This window comes from Pelodiscus sinensis, chromosome 26, assembly GCF_049634645.1.
Source record: "Pelodiscus sinensis isolate JC-2024 chromosome 26, ASM4963464v1, whole genome shotgun sequence".
In the NCBI taxonomy this organism is placed as follows: Eukaryota; Metazoa; Chordata; order Testudines; family Trionychidae; genus Pelodiscus; species Pelodiscus sinensis.
Window position 1 is genome coordinate 776686 of NC_134736.1, and position 17022 is coordinate 793707.

The window sequence follows — 17022 nt, forward strand, 5'->3', positions numbered from 1 at the left end:
TTCATATATGAGGGAAGAAACCTCTGTTTTGGGGAGTGGGATGTGCAGGGAAAAACAACCATAAGAGAAAGACTGGAGCTCTCCTCCTTTTCCCCAGGTGAATGCTGTAAGCCTGAGCAGCAGGGCTAAGACAGACATCCAACACCACAAAGGACAGGGGAGAGAGCTCCACAAAGGACATAGCTCAGGGGTTCTCAAACTGGGAGTCTCAGTGTTATTATGTGATGAGTCGCAAGCTATCAGCCTCCATCCCCAAGCCTGCTTTGCCTCCAGCATTCATAACAGCATTAAATACTTTAAAACCATGTTTTTACTTTATAAGGGGGTGTCACACACAGTTTTGCTGTGTGAAAGGGGTTACTAATACAAAAGCTGGAGAACCATTGATTCATGTTCAGGCTCTCATCAAGCACAGAACATGCCAGTGGCAAGAATTCACAAGGCTTGGGGCATAGAGGAGCCCAAGCACAAAACTCTACCTACCTGTGGTACTGGCATGGAGACAGTATCACTATAGATGTTAACCAGGCCCTTATAAGACTTGGGGTTGGTGTGAAAGTCCAGATCGAAACATCCCTGGTCCTCTGCCCCGAGCACACCAAAAGACAGCAAATTAAGCTTTCTGGTACCTGGACAGTAGAAGGAGCATAACAGCATGCAACAGCACACTGGGCTGTTCAGCCTGGCAGGCAGAGTGAGCAGGTAGCTGTATGGAACTTGCCTTCACATGTCACAGGCAAACAACTGAAATCTTTAAAGCGATAACAGAACAAGAACATCCTGGGATCGTTCAAACATCTGGAGAGATATCCCATCACTTGGTAGGATGTGGACATGGAGACAGGCTGAGAAACAAATGCTTCTCCCCATGAGGAGTAGAGAGAGAATATACACAACAGTCACTATGTAGCCAAGCCTCTGTTCCGCAAGGCAGATCTGCCAGTACAGTCACACAAGAGCTGCTCTGGGCCTCCCAAGGGAGAGGACTGGCCTAGGGACCTCTTGCTCTATTGTGGCCGGAGACCTCTCATGTGACACCCCAAAAGCAGGACAAGAGCTCAGCACCAGGAGCAGCCATACCAGGAGACTCAGATATCGGGAACAACACATGCCCTCCAATGGTTCTTGATAAACTGACAGCCCATGCAGAGAGGTGTGGGGCATTTTTGCTCCTGTGGGACCCCTAGATCAACACTTCAGTTGATGGCAGATAGAGCTATCTCAGCAGAGTGCACAAGACTTGACTGAGACTTGGCTGGCCACACTGCCATGGGAGGCCAAGGGCACCTGAGTCAAGGATAGGGACGTAAAAGATTAAACAGTGAACAGGTCACCTGACAAGCCTTAATCTTATAGGCATGCTTACCGGGTAACTGGTTAATCAAAGGGCCTGGCCAGCGGGAGCAACCCTTCCCACCCATGATGGCCCAACTGGCAATGTTGTGGCAGGCTGCAGCAGCCCCCGCTACTCAACGCCACAGCAAGCCAGGAGAGCCTCGCCCACAGCCATGGCAGGCCCAGCCAGCTGGACCTCAGCCATGGCAAGCTGGGACCAGAACAACCCCCTGTCCGCAGCAGGTAACCAATGGGTTAAACAAATCATTTAACAAGTTAATTAGTTTAGTCGGTTTTTACATCCCTAGTCGGGGAGGCAGTGAATACACAATGGGCAGTACACCAAATAGCAATGACATCAGACAGTAACACTTCAGTAGATCTCAGATGTGCTTTGAACCAAACCCCTGACATCAGACACTAATGAGTAGGGCCTCTGAAGAAGGATGGGGAGGGAGAGTCAGAAGATGCTGAACTGGATGGAATAGCCTACTGAAATCACCTCTAGCATCCATCTGTCCAAAGTGATGAGCTCCCAAGAAGACATAAAATGGGAGAGATGATGCCCGTAAGAGTGGAAAGAGAAATAAGTGCAATGTAGGATCCAGAGAGGAAAAGAGCTCATGACCAGTGTTTACTGTAAGCTTCAACCGTTGCCCAGTTGATTAGAAGAGCACCCACAATTAGCAGTATGTGTTTCTATTAGTGGTGCACATCTGCACATGCTTCAGTGCACAAACCAAAATGTATTCTGCACATAAAACAATTCAAGGAAACACTGTTCATGACCTTCAACCAATAGGTCAAAATGGTTGTTTTGAGGATGTTGCCAACTGCAGTATCACTGTGAAGGATGCCCCTTATCAGTAAATCTGGGCTTCATCCTGTAGGGTTCAGCCAGTTTCATGGGCTGGTAGTGAACTAGATGAGACCATCAAGCTCTCTACGATCTGCAATCTTTTTTCTTTGTCACAAGTATATCTAAATGATTGTAGCATACCCTGGACAACCCACCCCTAGCACTACTGCACAATTTAGGTCCTTCAAGGTCCTTGGTGGCATTTTGTACCTTCTGGGGAAGGCTGGAGACTGCAGCCAAGATGCTCCACAAACAACTTCTTCCCTAGCCACAGAACCTGCAGCTGTGGTGGCAGCATCAAGAGAGGCCTGGAGAGAAACCGTGATGATTTTCTGGCTTTCTTTTATAAGGCCCTGAAATTGTTCCCTCCTCAACTGTGATAGATATTCAATAAAAGATGAAAAAATTGAATAATTCGTAAAATTATATTTTGCCCTCAGGGTTTAGCAAGACGCCAAGGAGTAGCTTTTGCAGCCAAGGAAGTTTAGCCTTTTCAGTTCTCTATCAGATGTATGAGTGGCAACAATGTTGTCTGTTTCATACATTAATCACCTCAACAACCAGGAAGTTAAGCATTTGGTGAGGAGGAAGATTTATAAGAGGGGTAGGCAATAATTTTTGATGGGAGGACCACTCCAATATTTTGGAAAGTGGTTGAAGGCTGCACTCTTCCGTGACATTAATGGAGATGCAGGGTCTGGGATGGAGGTTGGGTGCAGAAGGGAGCTTGGGGTAAGGGACGGGCGAGTCTGGGAGGGAGTTGGGATGAAGCAGGCGGTTGTGACCTAGGGCAGGGGACTAGAGTGCAAGGATTTGGGATGTGACCTAGGGTAGGAAGGGATTGTGATCTGGGGCAGGAGACTGGAGTGCTAGATCTGGGAAACGGTATCGGGATAAGAAGGGGACAGAGGGTTTGGGTATGTTGAGTGGTGCAGAGAGTTGGGGCAGGAAAGGGCTGGGGTGCCAGAAGCAGGCTGTGGCCAAGAGACTTACTTGTCAGCTGCCAAACTAGCCTGCCTGAAGAGCTCAAAATATTTCTCAGCCAGCCAGCCAGCCTGCCAGGCAATGTGCTTCATGAATAACTGAGCCCAAGAGAGGGGGCGTGATTTTTCTTAACTGCTTGTTATTCTAACAAGCAGCTCCTATTGGCTAGTTTCTGCCGGAAACCGGTCAATGGGGATGTGCTGGAGGAGGGGCGGCTCCTAAAACTTCCCCCCTCCCCTCCAGTTTCAAAACAGGTAGGGGACAGGAGGCAACCACTTTTCTGCCCAGCGCGCAGGGCTGTGGGACAAGCTGGGGAGCCTGCCAACGGCTTCCCGCTGCCTCCGCAGGCCGCATCCAGCCCACAGACTGTATTTTACCCAGGCCTGATTTATGAGAAGGAGGCACTTATGCTTCTCCAGCTAGCTCGTGCTCCACTGCAAGCATCTCCTGCAGAACAGGATCTGAACTTGGTGCTCTTGGCATGACCTCTTACACAACAAAACCCTGCAGAAGACCTTGCCATAAGGGGCCCCTGGATTCCAAAAACCCCACCGTGGTGGCAGTATTCCCTGTAAGCTGTATGGCAGCACAGCTTCACAGGTGACTAAATCAGCCCCACCCAGTCATCAGCCCTGTCAGTGACTGGGTTGGGCTGATTAATCACCTGTGAAGCTGTGCTGCTGTGCAGTTTAGAGGGAACACTGGTGGTGGGGTGTAAAGGAAGGGGTTGGACTCCAGTGACATATTCTTGCCAGTGTTGCTGGGTGTGCCTTCTGCTGGGTGTTTCTTCCTCAAATTGCACTTCAAGGAAGGATGGCTGAAAAGGAAAGACACCTCAGCTTCCAGCTCTGCAGTGCATACAGCTAGGGTTGCCAGATGGTTGAAACAAAAATACCGAACACCCCCCCCCCCAAAATGGGAAAAAATTCTGTTGAAGGGAAAAAAAGGGGAGGGGAGGGCAATCAAAAAGGACTCCAAGCCCAAAAAAATTAAAATAAAACAGCATGTCCCCTTTAAGAGTTAGCGCAGGGATAGGAACAGGGAGAGGTTGAGCACTAAGACCCAGGGGAGTCACTGCTTTCCCTAGGTCTTTTGGCTGGCAGCCATATTGTGCTGGCAGCCTTGGGGAACCAGGTAAGCATAGGGGCTGGGGTCGAGGAACTGGGGGTCAGGGGAGGCTGGGCGCTGAGTGTATGTAGGGTTGCCAGGTGTCCGGCATTTTCGCCTCCTGGCCGGGGAAAAATTCAGATAATACCGGACATCTCAGGTGTCCGGTATTCTCTGAATTTTTTTACCGGGCAAGAGGTGAAAATACCAGACTGTCCGGGTGAATACCGGACACCTGGCAACCCTACATACAGCACCACCTACATTGGAGTACTTGGGGCACTCCCCATTGTAATTGCTTCTTGGCTTTTTGGCTAAGATGTGTGGTAGAAACATTCGCTCCAAACAGCGCTTGCTGAAGGGCATGGGGTCAGGCAAGTAACTCCTTGGCGTTATGTTGACCCCTTCAGTGACCTAATACGCAGGTCTTTTCACCCTGAAGGTGAAAGCCTGACACTCCACAATGTTCCACTTAAAAATTTATATCTGATTTTCCTCTTGGAAAATACAACTTTTCGGCTAAGATCAAGTGTAGTCATATGCCGGATCCCTGACCTTGCTTTGTATTGACTGCAATATTTTTTGGAATAGGGGGCTGGATTCGTCCACCCATATGTATTAACCTGGTACTGCAGTATCTCCAGGACCTGTACATGAATATTCACTATGCTACTCTCTACTCCTGACATTGCTCCGTGTCAACTAAACATTCACTTATTCTCGTCTATCTGATCTTCCTCTTGGAAAATACAACTGTTCTGCTATATTACAGTGCAGTACCAAGCTGCATCCACCACTGATACAACCATTGCAATACTGCCCAGGAGGCCCACCTCACAAGAAAGACAGTCACACCAGCACTACCTATGCAGGAAACTGGAGGTGACAGAACAAAACACTACTCTTCCCTACAATCACATGACACAAAGATGGCAACCTGCCCTCCCCTCCCCCCCCAGCCCAGTCCTGGCAAATACAACCCATGCTTCCCACCCAGTGACTTTAATAATCCTCTTCTCCTAGGTCTATTCTACTTGGGGAATATGCACTCTTAATGAGGGAAATGCTTCACAGGTTTACAGTCAGTGTGTTTTACACACAGCATGTTGCATGGAAAACTATTCCCTGCCCTATCACCAGACAGTATATCTGATTCTAGGGCTTGACTCACTGTTAACACACAACTCCCCCACATCCTGGATGTGAGTTTTACAGTTCCTCCAAATAGGGATCCGAACAGGGCCAAAAGTAGGGATGTGAAAGGTTAATTGGTTAAACAGTGGGGACTGGAGCAGCCCTCCTGTCTGCTGTGGGCAGGAGGCTGCTCTAGTCCTGAGAGGCCTGCTGCAGAAAGGGGGGGTGCTTCACTACAGCTGGGCTGGAGTGCCCCCCCCCCCCATTTAATTGGTTTACCAGTTAAACAAAGTTTAACCAATTAACTAATGAAATGGGATTGTACAACCCTAGCCAGGGGCCAGCTGTGGGGGATGCTCCAGCTGGATCCACCCAGCGTAATCAGTTAAACATAATGTTTAACTGGTTAACTAATTAAATGGGATTAATTTCCCTACATCCAGTGAAGTCTATTGGGATCAGATTACACACACAACCTAACCCTGCCTTCCCATCTAGTCTCAGTCTCTCACAGTAGACCTTGGAGTTCTCTCCCACTACTATTTGCATACAAGTCTCTCTGCTGCTGGTGATCTAGAAAGCAATAGCTACCCTAAACGTTGGAGGGCTTAGTAACTAACAAGCAACACTAATCTATTTTATTGAAGGTTTTGTAAGGATCCTCAATCTACTCTTGAGAGGCACAGAGAGGAAGACATCTGCCACAGAACTCCAACTCTAGATACTAATATAGACACTAAGTTTGCAGATGATACCAACGTGGCAGGGGATGCAAGGGCTTTGGAGGATAGGGTAATAATTCAAAATGATCTGGACAAACTGGAGAAATGGTCTGAAGTAAATAGCATGAAGTTTAATAAGGACAAATGCAAAGTATTCCACTTAGGAAAGAGCAATCAGTTTCACATATATAGAAGGGGAAGTGACTTCTAGGAAGAGGTACTGCAGAAAGGGATCTAGGGGTCATAGTGGACCACAAGCTAAATATTAGTCAACAGCGTGACACTGCTGCAAAAAAGCAAACATGATTTTGGGAGGCATTAACAGGAGTGTTGTGAGCAAAACACGAGAAGTCATTCTTCCACTCTACTCTGTACTAATCAGGCCTCAGTTGGAGTATTGTGTCCAGTTCTGGGCACCACATTTCAAGAAAGGTGGAGAAATTGGAGAAGGTCCAGAGAAGAGCAACAAAAATGATTATAGGTCTAGAAAACATGAGCTATAAGGGAAGGTTGAAGGAATTGGGCTTGTTTAGTTTGGAAAAGAGAAGACAGAGAGGACATGACAGTAGTTTTCAAGTATCTAAAAGGGTTTTCCAAAGAGGAAGGAGAAACATTGTTCTCCTTGGCTTCTGAGGACAGGACAAGAAGCAATGGTTAGTTTAAACTGTAGCAAGGAAGGTTTAGGTTGGACATTGGGAAAAAATTCCTAACCCTCAGGGTGGTTAAACACTGCAGTAAATTGCCTAGGAACATTGTAAAATCTCCATCACTGAAGATATGTTAGAGCAAGATAGACATCTATCAGGGATGATCAAGATGGTGCTTGGTCCTGCTGTGAAGGCAGGGGAATAGACTTGATAATCTCTTGAGGTCCCTTCCAGTTCTAATGTTCTATGACTCTATGATTCTAATCAAAGCCCCATCCCTTCCACTGGAGTTGCAAGCTTCTCTGATTTCTAACAAGATAGATATAGGGGAAGTGTCAGGTGAAAAACCACAGGATGTGAGCAAGGAGTCCTTTCTCCAACTTGCCTCAATCTAGCCACACTACATGCAAACAATCAGGAACATGGGCAAAAAGTCAAGGGAAAGCAGCTTTAAAGGAACAAGTGGTTCCTACAGCAAAGAGTGGGGCTTGGGGAAATCACTTCTATGCACAGACCCCAACAAGCATCCAATGTTCATTGGCTTTTAAACAAAAAAGGAAAGACTCATGTAGAAATCCTGGGACTGTATAAACCCTGACAGCTGGGTTGACATATCATTTGGAGACTCAGAATTACATGTCTGGCTCTTTTCTAAAAGCTCCGTAGTACGTAATCAGTGATGTACTTGGGAGGAGGTGGAGCAAATCCCCCTCTTAAAACAATCTGTTCCCTGGTTCTAAACATTCAGGGACTAGCCTGCATTCCCCCACCTTTGTAATCCCTGGGGCTTGGATTATTATTCACAGGGTCTCTCTCCAACCTCTAGCCCCAGCCCTTTGTGTGACTTCCTCCACTCCAGGAAATGTATAGATAAATCACTGCTCCTAAAAAAGGCTGTTAAGCAACACAGAATCCTGATTTCTGACTCCAATGCAATTCAACATCAAGAAAGATAAAGATGGTGGGGAGTGGAAAAGGGATAAAAATTATAGTCAGTGCCATCACGTTAATTGTGATGAACACATTTTAGTGTTCTTGGAAATTAAAGTAAAGAAAAGGAGCAGCCAATAATACAGATCTTCCTGAAAACATTAATGGGACACACACTCTTTATCCCATGGTATTGCTTATGTGGACACAAGTGTTTGTTTTGTTTTCCCACTACCCAGAGGGACTAAGATTTCAATTCTCACAGTCAGGAATAAAATATAAATCTAATTTTTGCTTTGTTTAAAGGGGTATCATTGCATTCGAATCAAGTCAGTTTAAAAAAAAAAAGCCACCCATGCTTTTTCAGGTGCCAAACATGCTCTTGCTTTCACAGCCCCAAAATAAACAAATCATAAAGAAAAATGTATAGGGTATGGCTAAACTACACAGTTTTTCTGGGATACCGGAGGTATCCAGGAAGAACTGTTTCATGTCCAGGGAACGTGTTTGTTCTTCTGCTTTTTTTGCGAGGAATAAGGGAGCTTCCAAAAGAACGGTTCCACAAGGAATAGGAAGGGGGCTTCCGAAAGACGGTTTTTTCCTGACATTTGGCCCAGTCTAGACAGACCAAATGTTGGAAAAGCCTCTTCCAACAAAAGAATCAGAAAAAAGCTATGCAAAATGCAGAGCGCATTTTGCGTAGCTTTTTCCGAAAAAAACCAGCAGTGTAGACCTAGCCATATACTCACCCATCTCTCATCTGAGTTAGGAAAACCTAAAGTACTGATTGTAGCTAAAGGAGACAAAATATTTCCAGACAGAAGTGAAAGAAAGTGTATGGTGTCTCTCACAGCAGCAATGGAGTTAGAACTATATTAAGGTGAGGGATGACTCTCAGAAGTAAGTCTGAGAATGTTTATCATAGGTCAGTTGGTTTTTAGCAGCATGCGAGTTCTATAAACATATACTTTGAATGGGTGATCTTTATATATTTTGGTGTATTCTGAGTGACCATTTCCAAGCCAAGCCATGCAAAGATGCTGAATACATTTTTAGCAACTCCAATGTGAAAACTCACACTTAGTCAGTTTCTTCCCATGATGACAGCTCACACATACTACAACAGAAACCTACCAGAACTCATTATCAAACATAGTGGAAGTTTACCAGGCAATGTTTACTAGCTAGTGACATGGTATCAAGAGAGCCAGTGACTGTCAGAAATTCTAAGCCAAAGACTGGCATTGTCCATACCATGATGCATAGACCTAGACACACTTGTTTGAGTCCTGTTACCTGACTGCTCTGCTCTCACAGAATCATAGATTTTAAAGGCAAATGTGACCATTTCTGATCTCTCAATAATAAAGGTCGTTACATTTCTCCAGTTACCCTTCGACTGATGCCACCACTGATGTTCCTGCCCAAAAATCCTTATTAAAATGACACAAGAAAATAGTACCCTATGATTCTATGATAACAAAGTGAAGGCTGCGAACAGCAGTGTGGCAGCCCCTTATGATGGTGCTGTGATATACCATTGCTTTCCCCCAAACACACAATAGCAACTCAAAATAAACACTGGGATTTCCTGATATCTGAACCACAAAGCAAGGAAAACCTAGTCAATGGGCAGGTGTGTCACATTCAGGATTTGACTATTCTCAAGACTGATGGATGTGTGTAATCACATCAGTGCATCCTTTTGGGGAGAGAGACAGTTAAAGTGGACCACTGTGTTTAAAAGAAAATGTTTATGGACCAAATAAGTACAACTCTACTGTAGTAAAGTTTTAAGCCACTTAAACCAGAACCGAGTTTAGTGCTATATCTTTAGCAGTTCTGTTGTGATATAAATAACACTGATGGCTGGGAGCACAACAAACTTTCTATTTTCATCCATTTGGGATGACTGTGTGCCCTGCACATGAAAATACATGTAATTAATTCCCCTCAACCACACATTCATCACATGTATAATACATAGGGAAAATATTTAGCTAATATTTCATGCTATTTGCAGCTTTTTTTAAAGTTAAGTTTCAGCTGCCCTGCTGTCCAGGTCTCAAGGGAAAACACTCACACATCAGAGGGGAAATAAATTTCAACCCCACCAATGCAAGCAAGACCAATCATTTTCAAACAAAGAATATGCAGTGGCCTAAGAAAACATCCTTTTTAAAAAACACATGCAAATACACACATCACAGACATGTACGTACTGGTACTCGAGTGAACGCACACACATAGCTGCAAGCAGAGATGCCACCAAGACACAACCCTGACTAGTTTATAGGCAGGTGGGAGGCGACTTATACCATCTGCCATACTCCAGCTCCCAAAGTTAATTCTGATACCACAGAGCAGCCTCCCAAAATAGCCAGGAGGAGGAGTTATAATTAAAGTGGAATGGCGCAAGGACCAGCCCGCTTTGCAGAGGCGAACCCCGGCCTCCCCGTTGGCTAAGACAGAGCGCCGGGCTCCGCTCTCGCCGTGCGCTCAGTGCACACTGGGTGCTGTATCAGATACGCGAAGTCCTCACCGAATGCGACCACGAGCTGCAGATCCAGTAAGCTCTTCCCGTGAGCGCCTAGCCCAAGCCTTCCCGGCTGCGTTCCTCGTCTCGCTAAGCACCCAGAGAGGAGCAGGTCCGAGGAATAATGGCCGGGCCAGACGCACCCACAGCCATGCGCTCCGCTTATATTTATCCTCCAGTCTATTTCAGTCACCCTTCTCCCTCGACAGCCACACCGAGGCGCCCGGGATCCCAGCAATGCGCAGCAACACAGCTTGCAGGATGCCTTGGTTCCCTGTGCTCAGGACCAGGGTGAGGGGGTCGACTCCAGCCCCCCAGCCACGACCGTAGGCAGCTCGCCTGGCCGTGGGAGGAGACTGCCCCTGTGCTTTACCCGAACCGCGCAGGCCGCGGGGTGGGGCGTCTACGCCTCCAGAGCCCTGATAGGTACCCGGGTAGGGCACCGACCATAAGCCTGGTACCGGCCTGGAAAGACGCGCTGCAAGCAGCGTTCCGCGCCGCTGCCGGGCGTCCCGGTGCCAGCCCGGAGTCGCGAAGGGTCTATTCAGGGGGCGGCTCCTCCCCGCAGACAGAGCGGCCGCAGCTCCAATGGAGGGGAGCGCACCGCCCCCGGGAGGGGAGGCGACACGAGGAGAACTGGAGGGTGATAAAGCAGAGGCGGGGGAGTGCCACAATAGGGAGGGGACTCAAAGGAGGGCGACTCTGGGCCGGGCGAGGGGCCGCGATAAAGAAGGGGGCTGTAAGAGGAAGCTTTGCTTAAGGCATTTCATAGCTTCTCTCTTGTTTCTCAGGAGCAGGAAGAAGATGAGGGTTCAGGAGGCAATGCCCCTCTCCCGCAACAGAAGGGAGAAATGTCTGCCTGCTTCCATCTTCCCTTCCATCGCGCCTGCCACTCCCATGCCCTCTGTCTCCATGATCCCAGCCTGGCAGTGCCCAGATTTGTGCTGTGGGTATGCCCCGTTCTTGGGGATCCATTAACAAACATACAACTCTCATCCCCCTCTTTTACTGCCCCTTCTAGCCTTTCTTTCTCCCTCGGTCTCTGCTATCTTCCTTCAATTTTTGTTATGGGGAGCAAAGGTTGCTGCATTCTCACAGTGAACCCACTGGACAAGTAGTGCAGAGTGAAACAAGGTAAGCCACTGCCACTCCTCACTGGGCTGCCACTCAGAACAGACAGTTTAGGCTCCTATCTTGGCTTGCACTTGCCATTTTAAAGACAACACCCTGAAGATAAAAGTAATAGAGGCCTAGATCCTGCAATCCAGTTCACAGTGGCAGCCCCACGGGATTCTGCAGGCACCCATCAGACTGCAAGCTTGAAGGTACCTGCTCTAACAACTGTACAGTAGGGATGCCAATCTAGACGTGCTTTTCTGAAAATGCTTTTAACTGAAAAGTTTTCCGCTAAAAGCATTTTCGGAAAATCATGCCAGTGTAGATGTAGCCCAGCAGAACAGTTCTGATTGCAGCCAGTAAAGGGCAGTGGTGCCATTTACCACAATGTATATAGTTAACTTCTTTGCTTGAAGTTAGTAAAGCAATGAACTCTGACAAGTTTACTTCCTACTCCTTCTGCAGATAGCTGTTTACATTCTGCACTTTATGCCCAGTTAAACAATAAAATTAGTGTGGTCAGTTCAACCTTGGTTTGTGGTGGATTCCTGTGACCAACTGCTGTTGGGGCAAGGTTCACATCATTACTTGGAGTAGATGGAAACCTATTAGGATTCCAAGTGAATAAAAAAAAACTATTGAAAACTTTGCACAAAACCAGCATTTCTGTTTGCATGTAAAACCTCACATGAGGACATAGGGCTGAATGCTGTTAATTCCCTGGAAAATGAGGAGGCTCAGCCCCCTCACATTATCAGCAAGACCATTTCACGGAAACAGTAGTGCTTAGAATTCTGTGGCTGGTTCCCATTTCCAGCTACTGCATCCTTCCTGCTGTCCCAGGCAGTATGGGGGTAGCTGTGTTTCACTGTCATGACTATTCAGTGAGGCCTTTCCTTGGTTTGATTTCTTTCTGATTCATTCTTTATTGGCAATTCACTCCCTGAATAACCTGACCCGGACACAAACTCTCTGGAGTCACCTTGTGATGAAGTGACACCTACAAGCAGCATGAAATAGGGCCCTGCCCTGCAAATTACTACCACGCAAGTAGGGACCCTGGCTGCACAGCATACCAAGGAAATCAGTGCAGGTAATGAGCCTATGTTTCTGAATCCAGATGATAGCTTTGAAACACAATTTTGCAAATAGGCTGAAGAGCCATTGTCCAGTGCTGCTAGAGAGGTTTAATCTCAAATGCAATTCTGTGGAGCAGAGGGTAGCCCGAGAATGGACAATAGGCTCTAGAGGTTTGTACAACTGTGTTACCACTTAAAATAAACAGCTGTATCACAATAAATGGGAGGAGAGACATTCCTCCTGCACATGCAATATAATTCTAGCAAATAAGTCACAAATTGGGATAGTCTGCATATGTGTAGCTGCTCTAGTCTGAGAGCCTCACTGCTTTACAGAGGGAAAGGAAATATTAACAGTCCTATTTTACAAATGCAAAAACTGACGCACAGAAGGCCAAATTCATCCCTCATGTAACTCCATAGATTTTAAATGATTTACACTAGAAACAAATATGGCTCAAAGTTTAAATAATTTAACTCACTCACTGTGTGAGCTCCAGTGACAGTGCTGGGAACCCAGGAGCTCTTAGTCCTTTCAACCCCACTGCTCTAATTGCCAGTTTAGTTAGGTTAGCATAAAAAGCATCCAGAAATACAAGATCCTACTTTGCCTTGGAGCATAGCTTGCATGTTGTAAAGCACATTCAGGCAAGGTTATGGACAAGACTTAACTTGATTCACTGATGCAGTATCAATAACTGAACGTGACATTCAGGATCTATAATGTCAGGAATACACACAGTGTGGTCATTTCCCCAGTCTTTCCCCATAGAATGGGGAAGCACTATTCATCAGCAATGTTTTATTGACAGGAGGGGTGTGTGTGTGTATGTGATATCCTGCTAAGAAGAATTCCAATAATACAAACATTTCCCAGAGTTAGAGGCAATCTACATTACAATAGAAGTCTGGTGGTGACAGTGGCAAAGATTTCTGAGTGACTCAGTCATGGAGAAAAGTATCTACATTATTTTCCATCAAAATCCCTGTTAACACCCCAGGGAAGGCTTCCAAGCCATAAAGGAAAAATTAAAAATGTTTTTAAGAGTATAATCAGAAAAAGTGATTCAACTGGGAAACTAAAACAGCTGTGGAAAATATGTCTATCTTTACACAAAGATATTGACTGTGGTAGTATTAAAATGTGACTGAAGGATGGGGCAGCAGATATAAGCCCCTTTTTCCTTGTGAACCCTGGAAATATTCTGAGTGTTTTTTTTCTTGTTGTTCAGGGTCAGTGCTCACTCACTCACTGCTGCTGTATCAGCATAGCACTACTGTCCCCCATCCCCACCAAGGGTGAAGTCAGCTCCTGGGATGTCCATGGGAAATTCCCATTTTGTAACCAAACAGAAGCCAGTATAAATTCTTCAGAGAAACATACTCCTCGGGAAGGCAGCTACAGCCTGGAAGATGTAAAGTTTAATGTTCCAGCATGTATAGTCAGTGCTCAGTTATTGCAGACAAACTCCAGTGAAGGCAATCAGGACTTTGAGGGAGAGAGTCTGAGCAGAGAATGTACACGCATAGCACTGCATAGTTGAATACAATGAAACACTTTAATCATGTTTCTAAGATAAGCATAGTGCATTGACTGGTTGATTTGCAGTCCTATGTCTTGGATGATCTTCTATCCCTATGTCTGGGCCTAAACAGTCTCTGCTTTCTAATAGGCCTACGTGATAGGCCTTAGATTCTCCAGCTTTGGCTTTCCTTGTGGTGTGTAATTTTCTATTCTAATATGAGTTTCCACACACCTGGGCTACGTCTACACTGGCCCCTTTTCCGGAAGGGGCATGTAAATTTCAGCAGTCGTCGTAGGGAAATCCGCGGGGGATTTAAATATCCCCCGCGGCATTTAAATAAAAATGTCCGCCGCTTTTTTCCGGCTTTTAAAAAAGCCGGAAAAGAGCGTCTAGACTGGCCCCGATCCTCCGGAAAAAGTGCCCTTTTCCGGAGGCTCTTATTCTTACTTCAAAGTAAGAATAAGAGCCTCCGGAAAAGGGCACTTTTTCCGGAGGATCGGGGCCAGTCTAGACGCTCTTTTCCGGCTTTTTTAAAAGCCGGAAAAAAGCGGCGGACATTTTTATTTAAATGCCGCGGGGGATATTTAAATCCCCCGCGGATTTCCCTACGACGACTGCTGAAATTAACATGCCCCTTTCGGAAAAGGGGCCAGTGTAGACATAGCCCTGGTTTCTAGAGTAATGTGGAAAATGAGGAAATGGCTGAATTCTGAACAGTTTAGCTTCCATGCTGATTAGCCTGCTAGCCTCACTAATACTACATTCAGAGAACTGATAGTTGCTAATGTAATGTCTATCACGAGTATAGCCAAGGACACCACCCCTAGCAGCACAATTTGAGCAATCTGTCAAGGACTAGAATGAAAATATCTTAAATTCTGTATAAAATACGACAGCACGGAATGAGACAGGACAATAGGTCCTTAGCCAGCAGAACTGGCACACGATATAGCAAAAAGGGATGCTTGTTACAGCAGCAGAGATAAAATAGTTTCTGCTGCCCTTATAGGCAAACTTGCTTCAAAAAAGACTCATTTCCTGGACACAGTGCAGGAGAATCTCACATAAAAACACCATGGTCTTACAATGGGCATGGATCGTTCCTGTTCAGCAGCCAGATAATAATCTTTGTTACACCAAGATCAATTTAGAGTATATAATTATTCTGACTTCAGGAGAATGTTTCCAGATTCACACTAATGTGAGGCAGCTGCATTGTCCTTAGGGGTAAAGACATAGAAGGGTGCTGAGTCCAATCTGGGATGTCCCAGAATAACACAGTACAAAATTTACTACTTTGTCTCAGTACTTACAAAGGGTTTTCCAGAGAATGGCTCTCAAAACAATTTATCATCCCCATTTAATAGTGAGGTTAAGTGACTCACCCACATCTGTGACAGAGCCAGGAATAGACTGATATCTTGTGCACTAGGTCACAGTATCTCCCAGGACTGGATAAGGGAAGGTTACTCACCTTGTGCAGTGACTGGAGTTCTTCGAGATGTGTCCCCGTGGGTGCTCCCCTTAGGTGTGTCAGCACCGCTGTGCACATGGCCCGGAAATCTTTGCTAGCAGTCTCCTGGCCGCTGGCATGTGCTGCGCTATTGCGCAATTGCCCCGATTGACAGTTAGGCACACGCTGGCTGCCGTTTTCTCCGTTCCTTCTCCAAGCCAGACTCTCTTAGCCCGGAGCAGAGGAGAGGAAGGTGGGTGTGGAGCACTCACGGGGACACATCTCGAAGAACTCCATTCACTGCACAAGGTGAGGAACCTTCCTTTCTTCTTCGAGGGTCCCCGTGGGTGCTCCACTTAGGTGACTATGCAGCAGTATTCCTGCTTGGCAGTGGGTGCTCCGTGATGCAGGATTGGATGTTGGACAGTATGGTACATCCAAATCTAGTGTCTGAGTCCTGAAAGGACTGAATAGCATAATGCTGTGCAAAGGTACTGGCTGAAGCCCATGTTGCAGCTCTGCAAATGATATCTATTGGAAGACCCGCGAGGAACACAGTTGTGGTAGATACGGCTCTCTGTGCCTGTATAAACTACTGGTGACTGTCTGTGTTTGAGACAGTAAGCCAACTGTATACATATAGAAATCCATTTGGCTATTCATTGTTTGGATAAAGGTTGTCCTCTGGACCTGTCCACGCAAGATACTGGGTGTTCTTCAGAAGTCTTTTGTGCGCTCTAAGTAAAAGGCTAATGCCTTGCTTGCATCCAGTGTGTGCAGCGCTGTCTGATTGCTGTCCTTGTGTGGTTTCAGGAAGAACAGTGGTAGGTATATCGGTTTGTTACAATGAAATGAGGTAGGTATCTTGGGTAGTAATTTCAGGTGGGTTCTAAGGACAACTTTGTCTTTGTGGAATACAGTGTACAGTGAGTCCACCATGACTGCAGCTATCTCTCCCACTCTCCTGGCTGATGTTATTGCCACGAGAAAGGCTACTTTCATTGAGAGGTGGAGTAGTGAGCAAGTTGTGAGTGGTTTAAAAGGTCGTCCCATGATTGAGTCAAGCATAAGGTTCAGATCCCATGATAGCACTGGCTCTCTACGCAGCAGGTACAGATTTCGTATACCTTTCCGGAATCTCTTAACATATGGGTGGGAGAAAACCAAATACCCTTGTATGGGTGGGTGAATGGCTGATATAGCTGCTAAATATACATTGATATAACTAATTGATAGTCCTGTGTCCTGCAGGTGAAGGATATATTCCAGTACATCTGATATTCCCACCTTGTGTGGATCCCATTCTTCTTCTTCTTTGCCCTTAGTTCCTATGGGAGCATAGGCCATCAACAATTTCTTTCCAAGCCTCTCTGTCTTGTGCCACCTTTTCTAATTCTCTACAGCTTTTGCCCATTTTCCTCACATTCACATCCAGGTCTCTTCTCCAACTATTCTTTGGCCTTCCTCTTACCCTTTTTCCCTGTGGGTTCCAGGATAGGGATTGTCTGGTAATGCTAGTTGGTGGCTTCCTCAGTGTATGGCCAATCCATTGCCATCTTCTTCTCAAAATCTCTTGCTCTACTGGGCATTGATC

General features: G+C 46.2%; 1 protein-coding gene across 25 annotated transcripts in view; it reads right to left on the minus strand.

Moving 5' to 3' along the window:
* The window catches only part of PHLDB1 (pleckstrin homology like domain family B member 1), a 170848-nt gene that overhangs the window by 101631 nt on the left and 52195 nt on the right, over positions 1-17022 (minus strand). Inside the window, exon 1 of one of the 25 annotated variants that reach the window (XM_075909569.1) lies at positions 10261-10531. The exons of 22 other annotated variants lie outside the window; for them this stretch is intronic. Coding sequence is in view for 1 of the 3 variants with exons in the window: in XM_075909562.1 (XP_075765677.1) it covers positions 9941-10046 (106 nt within the window). In the remaining 2 variants the exon portion in view is untranslated. Of the gene's footprint in view, positions 1-9940; positions 10062-10260; positions 10532-10719; positions 10839-17022 lie in introns of those variants that run through there. 2 more of the 25 variants (XM_075909562.1, XM_075909564.1) reach the window with 2 other exon arrangements.